Below are 16083 nucleotides of genomic sequence, written 5' to 3' on the forward strand. Positions count from 1 at the left end.
CATCAAGGTCCTCCCACCTCGCTATAAGTTCTTGGCAGATTTGCTCCCAGAGTCGACGGGTCACTGAGATATCAGCATGGCGGCGGTCACCCATGTTCCACAGTGGCTCCCTGTCTCGGACAAGATCGATGAGGAGGTCAATATCAAGGCCGACCTCCTCACCGTCAGAATCAGGAGCACGCTATGAAACCTATTATAAAAAAGGGAAAAATAAATTAACACAAAATTGTAAACATAGAACCCCCCCCCCCAGAAAAAAAAAATAAAATGCCTACACGACGACGGCCGCCACGACTCTCACGCCGACGACTCTGGGAGCCACTGGAAGGACCTCTCGATTGAGCACCAGAATCCGAACTCTAGAAGAAAAATAACATCAACATTTTGTGCTTGTAGGTAGCCTTTCTATGTGTTGTGTGCCATGTGATATCTATAATAACTTTTTTATGTAATGTGATGTCTGAATGTATCAGTTTGTATGTGTTGTGTTCTATCTGTAAGTATCTTGTGTTATGTGCTGTGTGTAGTGTTAGGTTGTGGTTCCGCAATACATGAAAGAAACATGCCAATTGTGATCCCTCTCCATGTCTTTCTCAACCCCTTCCCTCTTCTTCGGGGAGCACCTCTTGGACTGTGGCAGCAGCTTCAGCAGCTTCCTTCCAAGATTAAAAATGGCAAAATACATTAATATATACACATACACACACAGACATACACACACAGACACAAATACACACACACACACATACAGACACACATACATACACACACAGACACACATACACACACAGACACATACACACACAGACACACATACATACACACATACATACACACACACACACACACACACACACACACAAGACAGCGAGGGAGCAAGAGAGCAAAATTATGTTAAAAACATATTTATCTCAGTGCGCTGCCGACAGGGAGGAGGGCTCCCAGAAGAAGACATGGCTGCTTTGGTACGGCTTGGCTGGCTGGGCTCTGTGGCAGGTTATAGCTGGCTGGGCTCTGTGGCAGGTTATAGCTGGCTGGGCTCTGTGGCAGGTTATAGCTGGCTGGGCTCTGTGGCAGGTTATAGCTGGCTGGGCTCTGTGGCAGGTTATAGCTGGCTGGGCTCTGTGGCAGGAGAGCTGGCTGGGATCTGTGGCAGGTTATAGCTGGCTGGGCTCTGTGGCAGGTTATAGCTGGCTGGCCTCTGTGGCAGGAGAGCTTGCAGGCCTCTGTGGCAGGTTATAGCTGGCTGGCCTCTGTGGCAGGTTATAGCTGGCTGGCCTCTGTGGCAGGTTATAGCTGGCTGGGCTTTGTGGCAGTAGAGCTGGCTGGGCTCTGTGGCAGGTTATAGCTGGTTGGGCTCTGTGGCAGTAGAGCTGGCTGGGCTCTGTGGCAGGTTATAGCTGGCTGGGCTCTGTGGCAGGAGAGCTGGCTGGGATCTGTGGCAGGTTATAGCTGGCTGGGCTCTGTGGCAGGTTATAGCTGGCTGGCCTCTGTGGCAGGAGAGCTTGCAGGCCTCTGTGGCAGGTTATAGCTGGCTGGCCTCTGTGGCAGGTTATAGCTGGCTGGCCTCTGGCAGGTTATAGCTGGCTGGCCTCTGTGGCAGGTTATAGCTGGCTGGGCTTTGTGGCAGTAGAGCTGGCTGGGCTCTGTGGCAGGTTATAGCTGGTTGGGCTCTGTGGCAGTAGAGCTGGCTGGGCTCTGTGGCAGGTTATAGCTGGCTGGGCTCTGTGGCAGGAGAGCTGGCTGGGATCTGTGGCAGGTTATAGCTGGCTGGGCTCTGTGGCAGGTTATAGCTGGCTGGCCTCTGTGGCAGGAGAGCTTGCAGGCCTCTGTGGCAGGTTATAGCTGGCTGGCCTCTGTGGCAGGTTATAGCTGGCTGGCCTCTGGCAGGTTATAGCTGGCTGGCCTCTGTGGCAGGTTATAGCTGGCTGGGCTCTGTGGCAGTAGAGCTGGCTGGGCTCTGTGGCAGGTTATAGCTGGCTGGCCTCTGTGGCAGTAGAGCTGGCTGGGCTCTGTGGCAGGTTATAGCTGGCTGGCCTCTGTGGCAGGAGAGCTGGCTGGGCTCTGTGGCAGGAGAGCAGGCTGGGCTCTGTGGCAGGAGAGCTGGCTGGGCTCTGTGGCAGGAGAGCTGGCTGGGCTCTGTGGCAGGAGAGCAGGCTGGGCTCTGTGGCAGGAGAGCTGGCTGGGCTCTGTGGCAGGAGAGCTGGCTGGGCTCTGTGGCAGGAGAGCAGGCTGGGCTCTGTGGCAGGAGAGCTGGCTGGGCTCTGTGGCAGGAGAGCAGGCTGGGCTCTGTGGCAGGAGAGCTGGCTGGGCTCTGTGGCAGGTTATAGCTGGCTGGGCTCTGTGGCAGGTTATAGCTGGCTGGGCTCTGGCAGGAGAGCAGGCTGGGCTCTGTGGCAGGAGAGCAGGCTGGGCTCTGTGGCAGGAGAGCTGGCTGGGCTCTGTGGCAGGACAGCTGGCTGGGCTCTGTGGCAGGTTATAGCTGGCTGGGCTCTGTGGCAGGTTATAGCTGGCTGGGCTCTGTGGCAGGAGAGCAGGCTGGGCTCTGTGGCAGGAGAGCTGGCTGGGCTCTGTGGCAGGAGAGCTGGCTGGGCTCTGTGGCAGGAGAGCTGGCTGGGCTCTGTGGCAGGAGAGCTGGCTGGGCTCTGTGGCAGGAGAGCTGGCTGGGCTCTGTGGCAGGAGAGCTGGCTGGGCTCTGTGGCAGGTTATTGCTGGCTGGGCTCTGTGGCAGGAGAGCTGGCTGGGCTCTGTGGCAGGAGAGCAGGCTGGGCTCTGTGGCAGGAGAGCAGGCTGGGCTCTGTGGCAGGAGAGCAGGCTGGGCTCTGTGGCAGGAGAGCTGGCTGGGCTCTGTGGCAGGAGAGCTGGCTGGGCTCTGTGGCAGGAGAGCTGGCTGGGCTCTGTGGCAGGAGAGCTGGCTGGCCTCTGTGGCAGGAGAGCTGGCTGGGCTCTGTGGCAGGTTTGTAGCTGGCAGGCCTCTGTGGCAGGTTTGTAGCTGGCTCCGCTCTCTGGCTCCTTTGTTCTTCTGTCTTGGCAGGGTGTGTGTCTCTTGTGGTCTCTCTGGCTGGCAGTATGGCTGGAAATGAGTGAAGGCCTCATTGGCATTGCTTTATATATGTGTCCTGGGGGCAGGCCCATAGCTTCTGAGCATTCTCAGTGTAAGGCCGGGGACACACTTAACGTATAAAAAAACGGTCCGTTTTTTACGGCCGAGAATCGCACAAATGTTTCAAAAACAGTGATCCGTGTGCAGTGCGAGGATGCGATTTCCTCGCATCAAATGATCCGTGTGACCTCTGTGTGTCATCCGTATGCCATCCGTATGCCGAGATTTTCACGCAAACTTGCAAAATGGACATATAACGGTTTTGGCACCTGTAAAATTTTAAATCAACAACAAGAACATTATTTAAGGGCCCTAAAACAGGTGGCAGCCACCAATCAAGGCAGCAGAGACTCTGCTTGTGTTGGTGCACTTCTGCTTGATGAGCAACATGTCGGATCTACTGACTTTTAACACCACAGAGCGTGTGCTTTACAACTGGGTACTTTCCCAACGTTTTGGAGAGCCATACCCAGTAATTGTTGATCCGAGGAGGCGGAGACGGATGTGGGTACATCCACTTATGAAGCAACGGATCACCAAAGGACATTTCCAACGTCTGTATGCTGCTCTGAGGACCTATCCAGACAAGTTCTTCAACTATTGTCGGATGCGGATACAAACGTTTGATATTTTGTTGGAGATTTTGCGACCAGGGATTACCAAGAAGGACACCAGGATGCGAAAATCCATTTCTGCAGAGGAGCGCCTTATCTTTACTTTACGGTATTTGTATCATTCCTCTGTTTCCAAACAAAGCTTTGTGTTTAATGGTATTACCCATTGTGAAAAGTAGCTATTTAAATGGTTTCTAAACTTCAACATACCCGTATTTTCCGGCGTATAAGACGACCCCCGACTTTTTAGAAGATTTTCAGGGGTTAAAACTTAGTCTTATACGCCCGAAAATACCGTAATTTAGGATAAAGTTGGAATGTTTTATCAAATCGAACTTAATGTTTGATGAATCATGGCATATTATTTATCTAATTGTCTTTTTGCCACAGAGAACACTGTAATGTTTAAATTTTGTAGGGTAAACAAATTATCTTGTTTCTTTTAGCTTCCTTGCCACTGGACTATCATATGCGGCACTGCATTTAGAATTTTTACTTGGCAAATCTACAATTTCGGGAATTGTGCGGGATACATGCACGGAAATATGACGAAGACTCCATCAAGAGGTGATGCCTGAGCCGAAAATGTCCGATTGGTTACGGATTGCCCAAGGATTTCAGGACACCTGCCAGTTTCCGCACTGTATTGGGGCTCTGGACGGAAAGCACATCCGTCTGCGTAAGCCGCCGGGCTCAGGGACCCAATTCTATAATTATAAACAGTTTTTCTCTGTAGTGCTGTTGGCCCTGGTCGACAGCAACTACAGGTTTATAATTGTAGATATTGGGGCCTATGGGAGAACTGGAGACTCTAGAGTCTTCAGTTCTTCCTTAATTGGTCGGCGGCTGCGCAACAATGAGTTGGATCTCCCACCCCCAAGTAACCTACCAGGGGTGAATTTAGATGTGGTGCCTTACATGATGGTAGCAGATGAGGCGTTTCAATTATCCAGGAACGTCATGAGGCCATATCCACGGAGAGGCCTGGACTACCGGCGTCGAATTTTTAATTTGCGCCTTTCACGTGCTCGCCGTCTGGTAGAGTGTTCATTTGGCATTCTCACTGCTAAATGGCGGGTACTTCAGTCCGCAATACAACTGAGTGAAGGCAATGTCAATGGTGTAATAAAAGCATGTGTTGTTCTTCACAACTTTACTAGTTACCATGATTGCCCATCATCTGCTGCAGTTGAAATTGATTATGCTAATACTGTATTGCCTACTCCACGTGTTCTTCCTTCTCGTCGTCAGCCCTCAGGCCTAAAAATTCGTGATGTGTTAACAAATTATTTTGTGTCACCAGAGGGAGCGACTGATTGGCAAGACAATGCTGTTGTGCTGTAAAGTTTCTTTATATTGTTAGTTAATAAATAGCTTAATGTTCATGTTTGAATTGTGTAGTATGTTTCTACTTTTCCTTTCCCAAAAAGTATGTACGTTGCCACATCATCTTTGTACTCCTAAGAATACACAACACTCATATTTGTCAAAACATTTTTACTGCTCAAAGCATATATATATTTGCCCAAAACATATTAACATCATATGTAATTTTAGGCCTATTACCCAGAGTCAACCAGAACAAACAACAGGCCAATGGTGCCCAAAATCAAAAACAAAGATAAAAGAGAAATGACCTGCCAAAACGATTGGAACAGAACTTACAGGTTCTGGTAGGTTGGGGGTGGCGATGGTGATGGCGGGTGTCCAGCATGTGCTGAACTTGGCCTAGGTGGTGGACCAACCAGACTGTCAACCTGTGGTATGGCAGATATATATGAAGGGTGTGTTTGCAAGTTTCTATCCTGAGTGTGAGGTAAAACTGGATGTTGAGGGTAGAAGGGCATAAAGTCCTGTGTACTGTATTGACCCATTTGGTCATACCCCCCAATATGGCCATGTCGAGCAGACACATGTTGGTGACCTGCCTCCAAACATGTGTCTGTTCAAGTGGTCAGATTGGGCTGTGGATGGATATTCATTAATTGGCCTGTTTGGTTGTTGTTGGGTGTTTTGGGCAGGCTGATGTTGTGGAGCTATACGTGGCAAGGGGGGTGCTGCAACTGTTTGGTTGGGTTCCTCTGGAAGGTCTTGCACCGCCAGAACATTTGTAGGTGACATTTGCCACTGTTCTATGTAGTTGAACAAACGAATGGGGTTGTTTGGGGGTGTGGCCGCATCAATAACAATTTGTATGCAACCTCTGGTCCGCAGCCTGAGCGAACGTGGAATGGGGCGTAAATAGCGTGCAAGACTGCGGAAGTATGCTTCCTCACCATCGTCATCTGCAGCCCTTGACAAATAGTCCAACACCCCTGTATCCACTTGCCTCCTGGTGCCAGGGTTAGAAGCCACCCTTCTGCGCCGCCCACGGTTTTGCCTGGTAGTAAACTGTGGTGATGTATCCAGAGCCAAGGTTGGACTGCTGCTCTGGCCTCCTTCCTCAACCTCTGGATTGGCCTCCTGTGTGGCAGAAGACGCTGCTGCTGGTTGTGGTTGGTTGCTGCTTGGTGCTTGCCCTGATGGTCCAGCCATTTTGGATTCTTCACCAATGGGGTCAATCACCACCTCCGAGTCAGATGCAGTCTCTCTTTCTGTCAGATTGGACTCTGTTCTGTATTTCACAAATGATTTGAGAGGAAAAAATTAGAAACATATTCACGTTAGAAGATGTGTATAAGTTGTTGGGACATGCATCCACTTACGGTCTGAGCTCCATCACCGGGGCAAGAAAATTCAGCCGATCAAAATAAAGATATTTCCTTTTTTTGGGTGCTGCATCACCACTCCGCCCAGAAACTTGACGTTCCCGCCGGTATTGATCCCGGCAACTCCGCCAGCGTCTAGTGACATCATTCACTGCAAATAAGCAAAAGTTGTTTGTGGAAAAACAAAGAATAATAATTAATCTTTATTTTTACATAAAGATAACATATTCGCCAGTTTGGCAAAAACATTATCATTGCTGTCACCAATGTGGCTCCCAATATAAATTCCCTATGAGTATGTCTTTGGATTGTGTGAGGAAAGCGGAGTGGCCAGAGGAAACCCACCAAACACGGATAGAACATCCAAACTCTTTGCAGATTTTGTCCTTGGTGGAATTTGAACCCAGGACTCATATCCAGTGAGCCACCATGCTGGCCAAGCACATAACTACAACAGGTCCAGGGTTTGCAAGCACACACAGGCCCTGGAGCCTAAGGGGACATCAAACTCCCTTGGTAAGATCTGAAAGGACTCTAGCTACTATATTGGAACCATATTGGTGTGTCTTGTTAATGTTTTTTTTTGCCTCAACCAAGAGCTTGGATCATTTACATCACTCATAAACACACCACATATGATGTGTTCATGCCTATATTTCTCAAGAAAAAAATCTTAAAGCATATTTTTTGGTAAAGGATGGTACTTACAAATTTCTTGCTGAACCTCTTGAGGTCGCTCATCAAAATCGGGGAACATGTGGCGACAGATTGACCTCCATGCTGCGTCTTTTCGTGCGCGGTCCGCATAATGTGCGTCGCGTTGGTCCCATAACTCTGGTCTATCATGGACCAGAGCAATCAGCATCTCAACATTTATATGCCTGGCCATGCTGCTACACAGTACACTCCGTGGAGGCGTGTTTCCTGCTTTGCAATCCAGCGTGGGCCATAAATTAGCATGCCAAAGCTTCCTGATGATGGATGATTCAATTTCCTGTCACCTGGAGAAGTCTTCCGTATTTCTCGCAATGCAGACGCATGCTCCGTGTGTAATCCGATTTTTTCTCGCACCCATAGACTTGCATTGGCGAGATACGCTGACAATCGCAGCCTGATGCGAGTTCCCTCGGATCCGAAATACGGTGGAGAAAATATCGGATGATGGGAGCTGGACCATAGATTAACATTGGGCCGAGTGCTATGCGATTTTTTATCGCATAGCACTCGTCCGTATTACGGTCTAGTGTGACCCCGGCCAAAAAAGCCGGATCAGGCCGCCGGATCCGCCTTTTCCCGGATCCAGCGCAATCCGGTGTCCATAGACATGCATTGTCGCAAAAGGCCGGATCCGGCCCTTCCGGCTTTTTTGCCGCAGACAAAAAACTTTACACTAGACTTTTTTCCAGACGCCGGAATCGATTGTACGCCGGATCCGGCATCAAACCGGAAGGAACGCTGGGCCATCCGGCGCGAATACAAGTCAATGGGGGGAAAACCGGTTTTGGTTTTTCTATTTTCCGATTCCGGTTTTTCTCCGAAGAGCCGGATTTAGCCTGAAACAAAAAACCTGATGTGTGAAAGCAGCCTTACAGACACTATCAAGGGCTGTGCAGTTGGTAAGCCAAACCGCCGGACTCCTCAATTTCCCTGACTCCGACTTCACAGCCCTGCGTCATTACTGAGCCTGTACATAAAGTGCAGCACAGATTCATCTCCATTATAAGCCGAGATCCTTAGATCAGGAACAGAACAGACATTTATAGGACATTTCACAACTTTCTAATTCTTATGAAAACATTAACAGCACATCCTGCATGGTACTACTGTACACTATTATATATTTTAGGAGTCGGAGACGGTCCATTTTATATTGACTCTGACTCCACAGCCCGACACTATAATACAAAATCACTAAGACAGGAAACATAGTATATAGAGCAGTCCTAAGCCCCATGTAACCGGACCGCTATAGTCAGTAGCCATGGACTATTGCCTTTTATGTACTGAGTTAAATAAACTATCTTTTTTTACTTTACTGTTGGATTTCTTTACTCCACTCTAGCATGTATGCAGCCCTGACACTAGCACAGTTTCATGTTTCCCATAGTATTTCTTAGGGGACAGTGGCACTTTTTGGCTGCTGCTGTAACCAGAGGCATGGTGATATTTTAGTATGTCCTTTGATTTATCCTTGGACTGGTTTTGTATTTGCATAAAATAGGACATCTTCTCGATCATCTTCTCAGTGCCTATTTTCTATTTCCTGTCAGTTCTGGTTTATAGTTTTCCTCACTTGTATCAGAATCCTTGCATTTCTTTTAATGTGAAGGAACAGCAAACACAAGATATATAGTAAATTAAACGTAGTTGTTAAACATCTTTTTCATTTGCTTCCATTGTGAAATTGTTTGGAAAGTTTAAAGCTTAGGGTTACCTTTGTTCTGATATTTTTTAAGCAGCTTTCTAAATAATGTTCATTTAAAAATATATTTGCTGTTGGTGTACCTATGCAACTCCTAGACATAGGTGGCTGTTCTGCTGTTTCTGACATACATCTGAAAATACACTGCTTAGTCCGTTCTGTTTGTATTAGATTGGTGGGAGTTAGTCACCCGGCATCCCCACCAGTCAGCTATTCTTGGTCCCACTGGTGGTCGGATGTGGCTCTATCAACTGTATGGTGGCCGAGGCAGGGTACGTCAGATCCAGTCCTATTCTTTTGAATATGGTGACATGTGCACTCCCTGGCTACAGGCCATTATGTAGTTGACAGAGTTGTTCTGTTCTGCTCCACAGTTGATCACTGGAACAGCTGATTGATGTGGTGGGGCATTCAGGATGTTGCAGCTCCACTGATGATATTGATGACGTATCCAAAGAATAGGCCATCAATATAAAGAACTGGACAACCCCTTTTAGATGTTAAAATTTACTTGCTTTCTCTGTATGTGGGTGCGTCGCATCAGCCATCAGCAAGGTAGAACCTGTAAATGTGCATGGTGAATACCAATATTGTATAACAAGTTTGTAATTACAATTCAAATAATTAACATGATCCATCAATATTTTAGCTGTGTGTGCATTTTGAGTGTTTAAAACACTTCATTATTTATTCATTCTCCTAAAATTGTCAAAAATGATCTGTTTTTAAACTTTTTCTCCAGTTTGGAACAGGAGAGGACGCCCCAAAAGAATAATTCAGAAGAAGCTCGTCTGATTCCCCCACAGACCCCAGTGAGGTGAGCTTTTTCACCTTGTTCACTATGAAATGCTAGAAGTATTTAATCTTGTTCTCAAAATTGAAGTTTTGCTTAAGAAATAGCCTCTTGTTTTCTGCCAAAGATGGTACTTATATTAGTTAATGCAGCAAGTTACCATTATTCCTATTTAGTTTTTTCCATAGTAACCACTTATTTACTTATTTATTTTTAACAATTTTTTGTATTTGTGCTTCACTAAAAAAAAATAGAGCTGCTATGAACACTATCAACCAGTTGATGACTATTCTACATTCAGCCAGTGATGAACCATCAGAAATTCTTAACTATTACTTTGAGGTATGTTATTATGGTATACAATATATTTAGGAAAAAATGACCCATTGTTTAAATGTACCTTTTATGTTAGATGAATTTTTTTTACTTTTCAGATCACGTGCTGTATGTAAAAAAAAAAGGATAAATCTTGCTATTGTTACACTGAGCAGTCGGCCCAGTTTAGGCTTCGTCCCCATGGTCAGTATTAGGCAGCGCTTTGAACACAGTACATGTCCGCTCCGTCCAAAGTGCTGCCGGCTTTTGAACGCAGGTAAATCCGCATGTGTTCACTGAACCGTGTGGAATCATTGCATCCTGTACATTGGACAGGTGATATTTATCTTGCAGAGACTGAGTGTCTCCGCAAGATAAATAGACATGCTGCGGTCTGGAAAGACTCACCACATGTCCGTCTCCGCAGGGAAGCCAGAGGCGTCAGTGCACACATAGTGGAGATGGGATTTCTTGAAATCCCATCTGATATGCTGTAACATCTGACCACTGGGGGTTGGACGCTGCAGATGTACGCAACGTTTACTGACTGTGGGAACATACCCTTATGAATCTGACTTCTATTTGAGCACATTAGCTGCAGTAGACTGACTCAGACCATCTTTTGTCTCGAAGCCTACTGGGCTTCTAATCTGTTCGTGCTCCAATCTAAGCAAGGGTCATTGTGAAGGTTGAGGGGAGCAGTGAGCTGTGACATCACTTTTTGTGATTAGTGTATACTGTATATAGATTACTGTATCTTATAATCTTGTCTGTGATGATAACGAGTCTGCTGAAAAGTCTTCTGTAAAGATTAGGAAGTGAGCGTGTCAAAAATTGCCAGAGTCATGGTTGTTTTTTTAAATATAGAATAGTAATATGCAAAAAAGGAAAAAAAATGCTATTAAAATCATATATTAAGCAATAGGCAATTTTCTGACAATACATTCCATTTAAAATGGCAGAAAATGAGTTAAAATGATATTGTGAAAAGCATGTTCCATTGTATATTCCGTATTTAAAAAGGACATACCGGTAATCCGGAACCTTTTAACATGTTAGCAAATCTGCAAAGGCCTTTTTTCTTCCTCCGGACATTTGTTCTACTGTCGGGATTGTTTTTGTCCACTGAAATCAATAGACATAACCTCCACAATACACAAGGGACCATACAACTACAGTTCTAGTTTGTCCAACTTGTAATACTATAGTTCTCTTTCTGTTCATTACAGAATTGCACACTAAATCCAAAGACCATGATAACCAGGAGAGTGCAACGTTTAGGCCTAGTGTTTAGAGAAAGGTTTGCCATTGCAGTGGGACAAGCCTTTGCTGAAATTGGATACCAGGTAATATACCGTAAATCATGATACATTTATAACTTTAAGAAATATTGGGCAGCTTTGTGCTAACAATGTAGCATTTCTAATTGAGCATCCACTAAAAAAAGAAATAAATCTCACCCTTATCAGTTATCAGATGTTCTGCCAGGTTAGAGATGGCAAGCACTTCTGTTTTATATGCCAATAGAAATGGCTTGTATGTGACCTACCTCTATAATGTCATTGGGCTGAGAACTTTTTTCCCCTCAAATTGTCATTCACTTTAATTTTGTTTAATTGGCATAGTTATTTTTTTAATGGATGACCTGGTGCTCTGCAAATCCAAACGGCACCTTGTGGCCCCTAGTGACTCATACAGCGGTATGGAATATATTGAGGCTCCTGTAGTTACATGCCGGACTATGGGGTTTCTTTCTCTTTCTCTCTCTCTGTCTCTCTCTGTCTGTCTGTCTCTCTCTCTCTCTCTGTGTCTCTCTCTCTCTCTCTGTGTCTCTCTCTGTGTGTGTCTCTCTCTCTCTCTGTCTCTCTCTCTCTCTCTCTCTCTCTCTCTGTGTGTCTCTCTCTCTTTCCAAACCACTGTATAGGTATATATATATATTATAAATTTGAGAACTAAAGGACACTGATCTGACTGTATCACAAATCTTAATGTGATGAGGAATTGACTGTAAGGTAGTTTCTTGTTTTCTGGGAAAGTGGTGCATTTCCAATTCAGAAGTTGATCTATGGTGCAGATTTTTAAATCCATATAATATCCACATCTTTTGTCGATTTGCTGCAGATTTTCTTTTTTCATTTCACTGAGAAAGTAAAAAAACAAGTGAATTGTCTCTTAAGGTACCTTCACACGAAGCGACGCTGCAGCGATAGCGACAACGATGCCGATCGCTGCAGCGTCGCTGTTTGGTCGCTGGAGAGCTGTCACACAGACCGCTCTCCAGCGACCAACGATGCCGAGGTCCCCGGGTAACCAGGGTAAACATCGGGTTGCTAAGCGCAGGGCCGCGCTTAGTAACCCGATGTTTACCCTGGTTACCAGCGTAAAATGTAAAAAAAACAAACAGTACATACTTACATGCGTTCCCCGGCGTCCGCTTTCTGCACTGTGTGAGCGCCGGCAGTAGCAGGGCACAGCGGTGACGTCACCGCTGTGCTGTGCTTTCACTTTCACTTTGCGGCGCTCAGTCAGTGTGGGAAGCGGACGCCGGGGGACGCATGTAAGTATGTACTGTTTGTTTTTTTTAGATTTTACGCTGGTAACCAGGGTAAACATCGGGTTACTAAGCGCGGCCCTGCGCTTGGTAACCCGATGTTTACCCTGGTTACCAGTGTAAAATATCGCTGGTATCGTTGCTTTTGCTGTCAAACACAACGATACACGGCGATCGGACGACCAAATAAAGTTCAGAACTTTATTCAGCGACATCACAGCAGGATCCTGATCGCTGCTGCGTGTGAAACTAAACGATATCGCTAGCCAGGACGCTGCAACGTCACGGATCGCTAGCGATATCGTTACAAAGTCGTTTCGTGTGAAGGTACCTTTATTTTGCTGCATATTTATCTTAGTTCCACATCAAAATCCACAGGATTTTTTTTTTTTACTTTTTTTTTTTTTTTTTATTCCTAATCTTCATGAAAATCCACAACAGCAAATCAGCGATAAATCCACATTTGTTTTTGTTTTTTTTTTAAACTCAAATATTCACTTATGCCACTTTCTGTCAGATTACAACTTTTTTCATTATTTACCTTTTTTCTCCCTCACTGTAATAGAGGTACAAGCTAGGAGTGCGTTTGCATTATCGTGTTATGGAGTCCATGTTGAAATCTGTAAGTATTCAGTATAAATAAATGTTATTGCAATAACTATATGAGCTTAATTTTTAAAGGATTAGCATTGACCTGGTTAGATTTTATGTTATGCTCTATGCTTCAATAGCAATTTTATTTCATGTAAATATTTTATATTTGTAGATTGTGAACCTTCGCGGGCAGGGTCCTCTCTCCTCCTGTACCAGCTGTGACTTGTATTGTTCAAGATTATTGTACTTGGTTTTATTATGTATACCCCTCCTCACATGTAAAGCACCATGGAATAAATGGCACTATAAAAATAAATAATAATAATATTTGTACGTATAATTTGTGTACAATTATTAACAAAAAGATTACCCAATCTGCCTTGTTTCTCTGTATTTTTTAGCCAGAAACAAAATAGCCATTTAAAAATGCTTTAAAAAGCTCTTTTAGGTTTCTTCGAGCTAAACGTACATTTAAATTATGTTTTAATAAGAATTGTGTTAATATATTTTATTGTTTCCTTAAACCTAGAGAATTCACGACAATAACTGTTTGTTCACACTGGCTGTATCCAGATGGAAAGTCCACTTTTTTGTGCTGAGGATGGGATTTTCTGAAATCTCATCTACATGCTGCAGAGGAAATCCACTGCACAAATAGAGCAGCACGAAAGATTTGACATCTGCATCCTGTCGATTTATGTTGCAATTTTCACTACTGATTGATGAAATCTGTGGAAAACGTGCGGACGTGGATTTTACAATGCCTTGAATAGGTATTGATACTCTGATTTTTGTCCACGTTTGTATCTCGTTATACCCACAAACTTTAATGTATTTTATTGTGGTTTTATGTGCTAAACCAACACAAAGTAGCTAGTATTTTTGAGGTGTAAAGGAAATACATGGTTTTCTATATATTTTAAAAAATAAATCTGAAAATTTTGCCTTGCATTTGTATTCAGCCACCTGTAGTCTAATACCACTAAATAAAATCCTGGGTGACTGATTGCCTCCAGAAATCATATAATTAGTAAATTGAGTCCACCTGTGTGTAATTTATTCTCCGTATAACTACAGCTGTTCTGTAAAGGAATCAGAGATTTATTTGAAAGCAGTAAGGATCAAACAGCATTATTAAAACCAAGTAACACACCAGACAGGTCAAGGATAAAGTTGTGGAGAAGAATAAAGCAGGGTTAGATCATAGAAAAATATCCCAAGCTCTGAACATCTCACGGAGCATTGTTCAAACAAAAATGGGAGCATTGTGTACCCTATAATCTTTCCAAGAAATGGCCGTCCACCTAAACTGACATCCAAAGTAAGGAGGCCCATAGTCACTCAGGAGGAACTGAAAAGATCCACAGCTTAGGTGGGAGAATCTGTCCATAGGACAACTATTAATCGTAAACTCCAAAATCTGGACTGCATGGAAGAGTCGTAAAAAGAAAGTATTTTTAAAGCATGCCATAAGAAGTCCTATTTGCAGTTTATAAAAATCCATGTAGCTAGCAAATGTAAGAAGATGCTTTGGTCAGATGAGACCAAAGTAAAACTTTTTGGCTAAATGCAAAACTCTGTGTGGCTGAAAACTACCACTTCACATCACTGTGAAAACAACATTCCCACCGTGAAACATGGTGGTGGCAACATCATGCTGTGGGGATGCTTTTCTTCAGCAGTGACAGGGAAGCTGGTCAGAGTTCATGGGAAGATGGATGGAGTTAAATACAGGGCAATTCTGGAGGAAAACTTTTTAAAGGCTGCAAAAGACGACGACCCTAGACTTACTGCCAGAACAATGGTTTAGATCAGAGGTGGGGAATCTTTTTTTCTGCCAAGGGCCATTTGGATATTTATACCATCCTTCGGGGGCCGTACAAACTCCGCCCACAAAGTGCAACCTGACTGGCAATGGTTTCAGGATGTAATCTTCCATTGCATGCCCTTCAGTGTTCAGTAGTGAACACTGCGTGTGTGTGCTAACAGAGCAAGAAGAAATTAATAAGCTTGTGGCAATCAAAATACACCTCCCTGCCCAAGAATGCGGTCCCTGAGAATCTACCGGGGGCCTGATAAAGGTTCATCGAGTGCTGTAAATGGCCCTGGGGCCTGAGGTTCCCCACCCCTGGTTTAGATGAAAGCATATTCATATGGGTGAATGGCCCAGTCACAGCCGAGATCTAAATGCCATTGAGAATCTGTGACAAGACTTAGCAATTGCTGTCCAAAAGACTTGTAGCAGTGATTGCAGTGAAAGGTGCTCCTACAAATTATTGACTAAAGTGCTGAATACAAATAATTTTCAGATTTATATTTTTAAAATAATTAGAAAGCCATATATCATTGCCTTTACACTTCACAAATACTTACTACTTTGTGTTGGTATATCACATAAAATCCCAATAAAATACATTTACGCTTGTGTGTGTAACATGAACAAATTGTGTGAAAGTTCATGGTGACGACTCGGAATAAGCTCAGCAAGCCCTTCTTTAAAGTATAATTCTCATCTGCTAAAGTAATGGTATTTTGCACTGTGTCCTCTTCACTGTTTCTCCCCTTAAAATATGTAGCTCCCCCTCCAAGCTGGGCAGGAAACTGCAGTACTTCCCTAAAATGAATGGGGCCAGGTTCACTTCCCTCCACAGCCGTGCCGCTCTAGAGTGTGCACAGGAAAATTGGAGAATACAGCACCATAATATTGCTGCATCATTGTAATTGTTGGAGGGCCTGGAGGTCATACGCTTACTGATTATAATGTGATGGCATATTTAAAGCTGTGTTATTACTTTATATGATGGAAAATCTCTTTTAAAGATTATAAAAAGCTGCCTTCAAAATACTGTGTGGCTAAATCAGATTTGCAGAGTTGAGCATACAGTGTTACTCTGTTAATGCTATTCTGCGTTAGTATTCTATGTAAATGTTGGCTCTTTTTTTTTTACTCCCATCCTAGTATGTGCTCCCCCATCTTTGTATA

At 44.5% G+C, this 16083-nt stretch overlaps 1 protein-coding gene across 1 annotated transcript in view; it reads left to right on the forward strand.

The window, feature by feature from the left end:
• The window catches only part of RB1 (RB transcriptional corepressor 1), a 373697-nt gene that overhangs the window by 167947 nt on the left and 189667 nt on the right, over positions 1-16083 (forward strand). Inside the window, exons 11-14 of the mRNA XM_077297418.1 lie at positions 9590-9664; positions 9895-9982; positions 11185-11301; positions 13072-13128. Of these exons, the coding sequence (XP_077153533.1) occupies positions 9590-9664; positions 9895-9982; positions 11185-11301; positions 13072-13128 (337 nt within the window). The remainder of the gene's footprint in view (positions 1-9589; positions 9665-9894; positions 9983-11184; positions 11302-13071; positions 13129-16083) is intronic.

The sequence above is a fragment of the Ranitomeya variabilis genome, chromosome 3 (genome assembly GCF_051348905.1).
Source record: "Ranitomeya variabilis isolate aRanVar5 chromosome 3, aRanVar5.hap1, whole genome shotgun sequence".
Lineage (NCBI taxonomy): Eukaryota > Metazoa > Chordata > Amphibia > Anura > Dendrobatidae > Ranitomeya > Ranitomeya variabilis.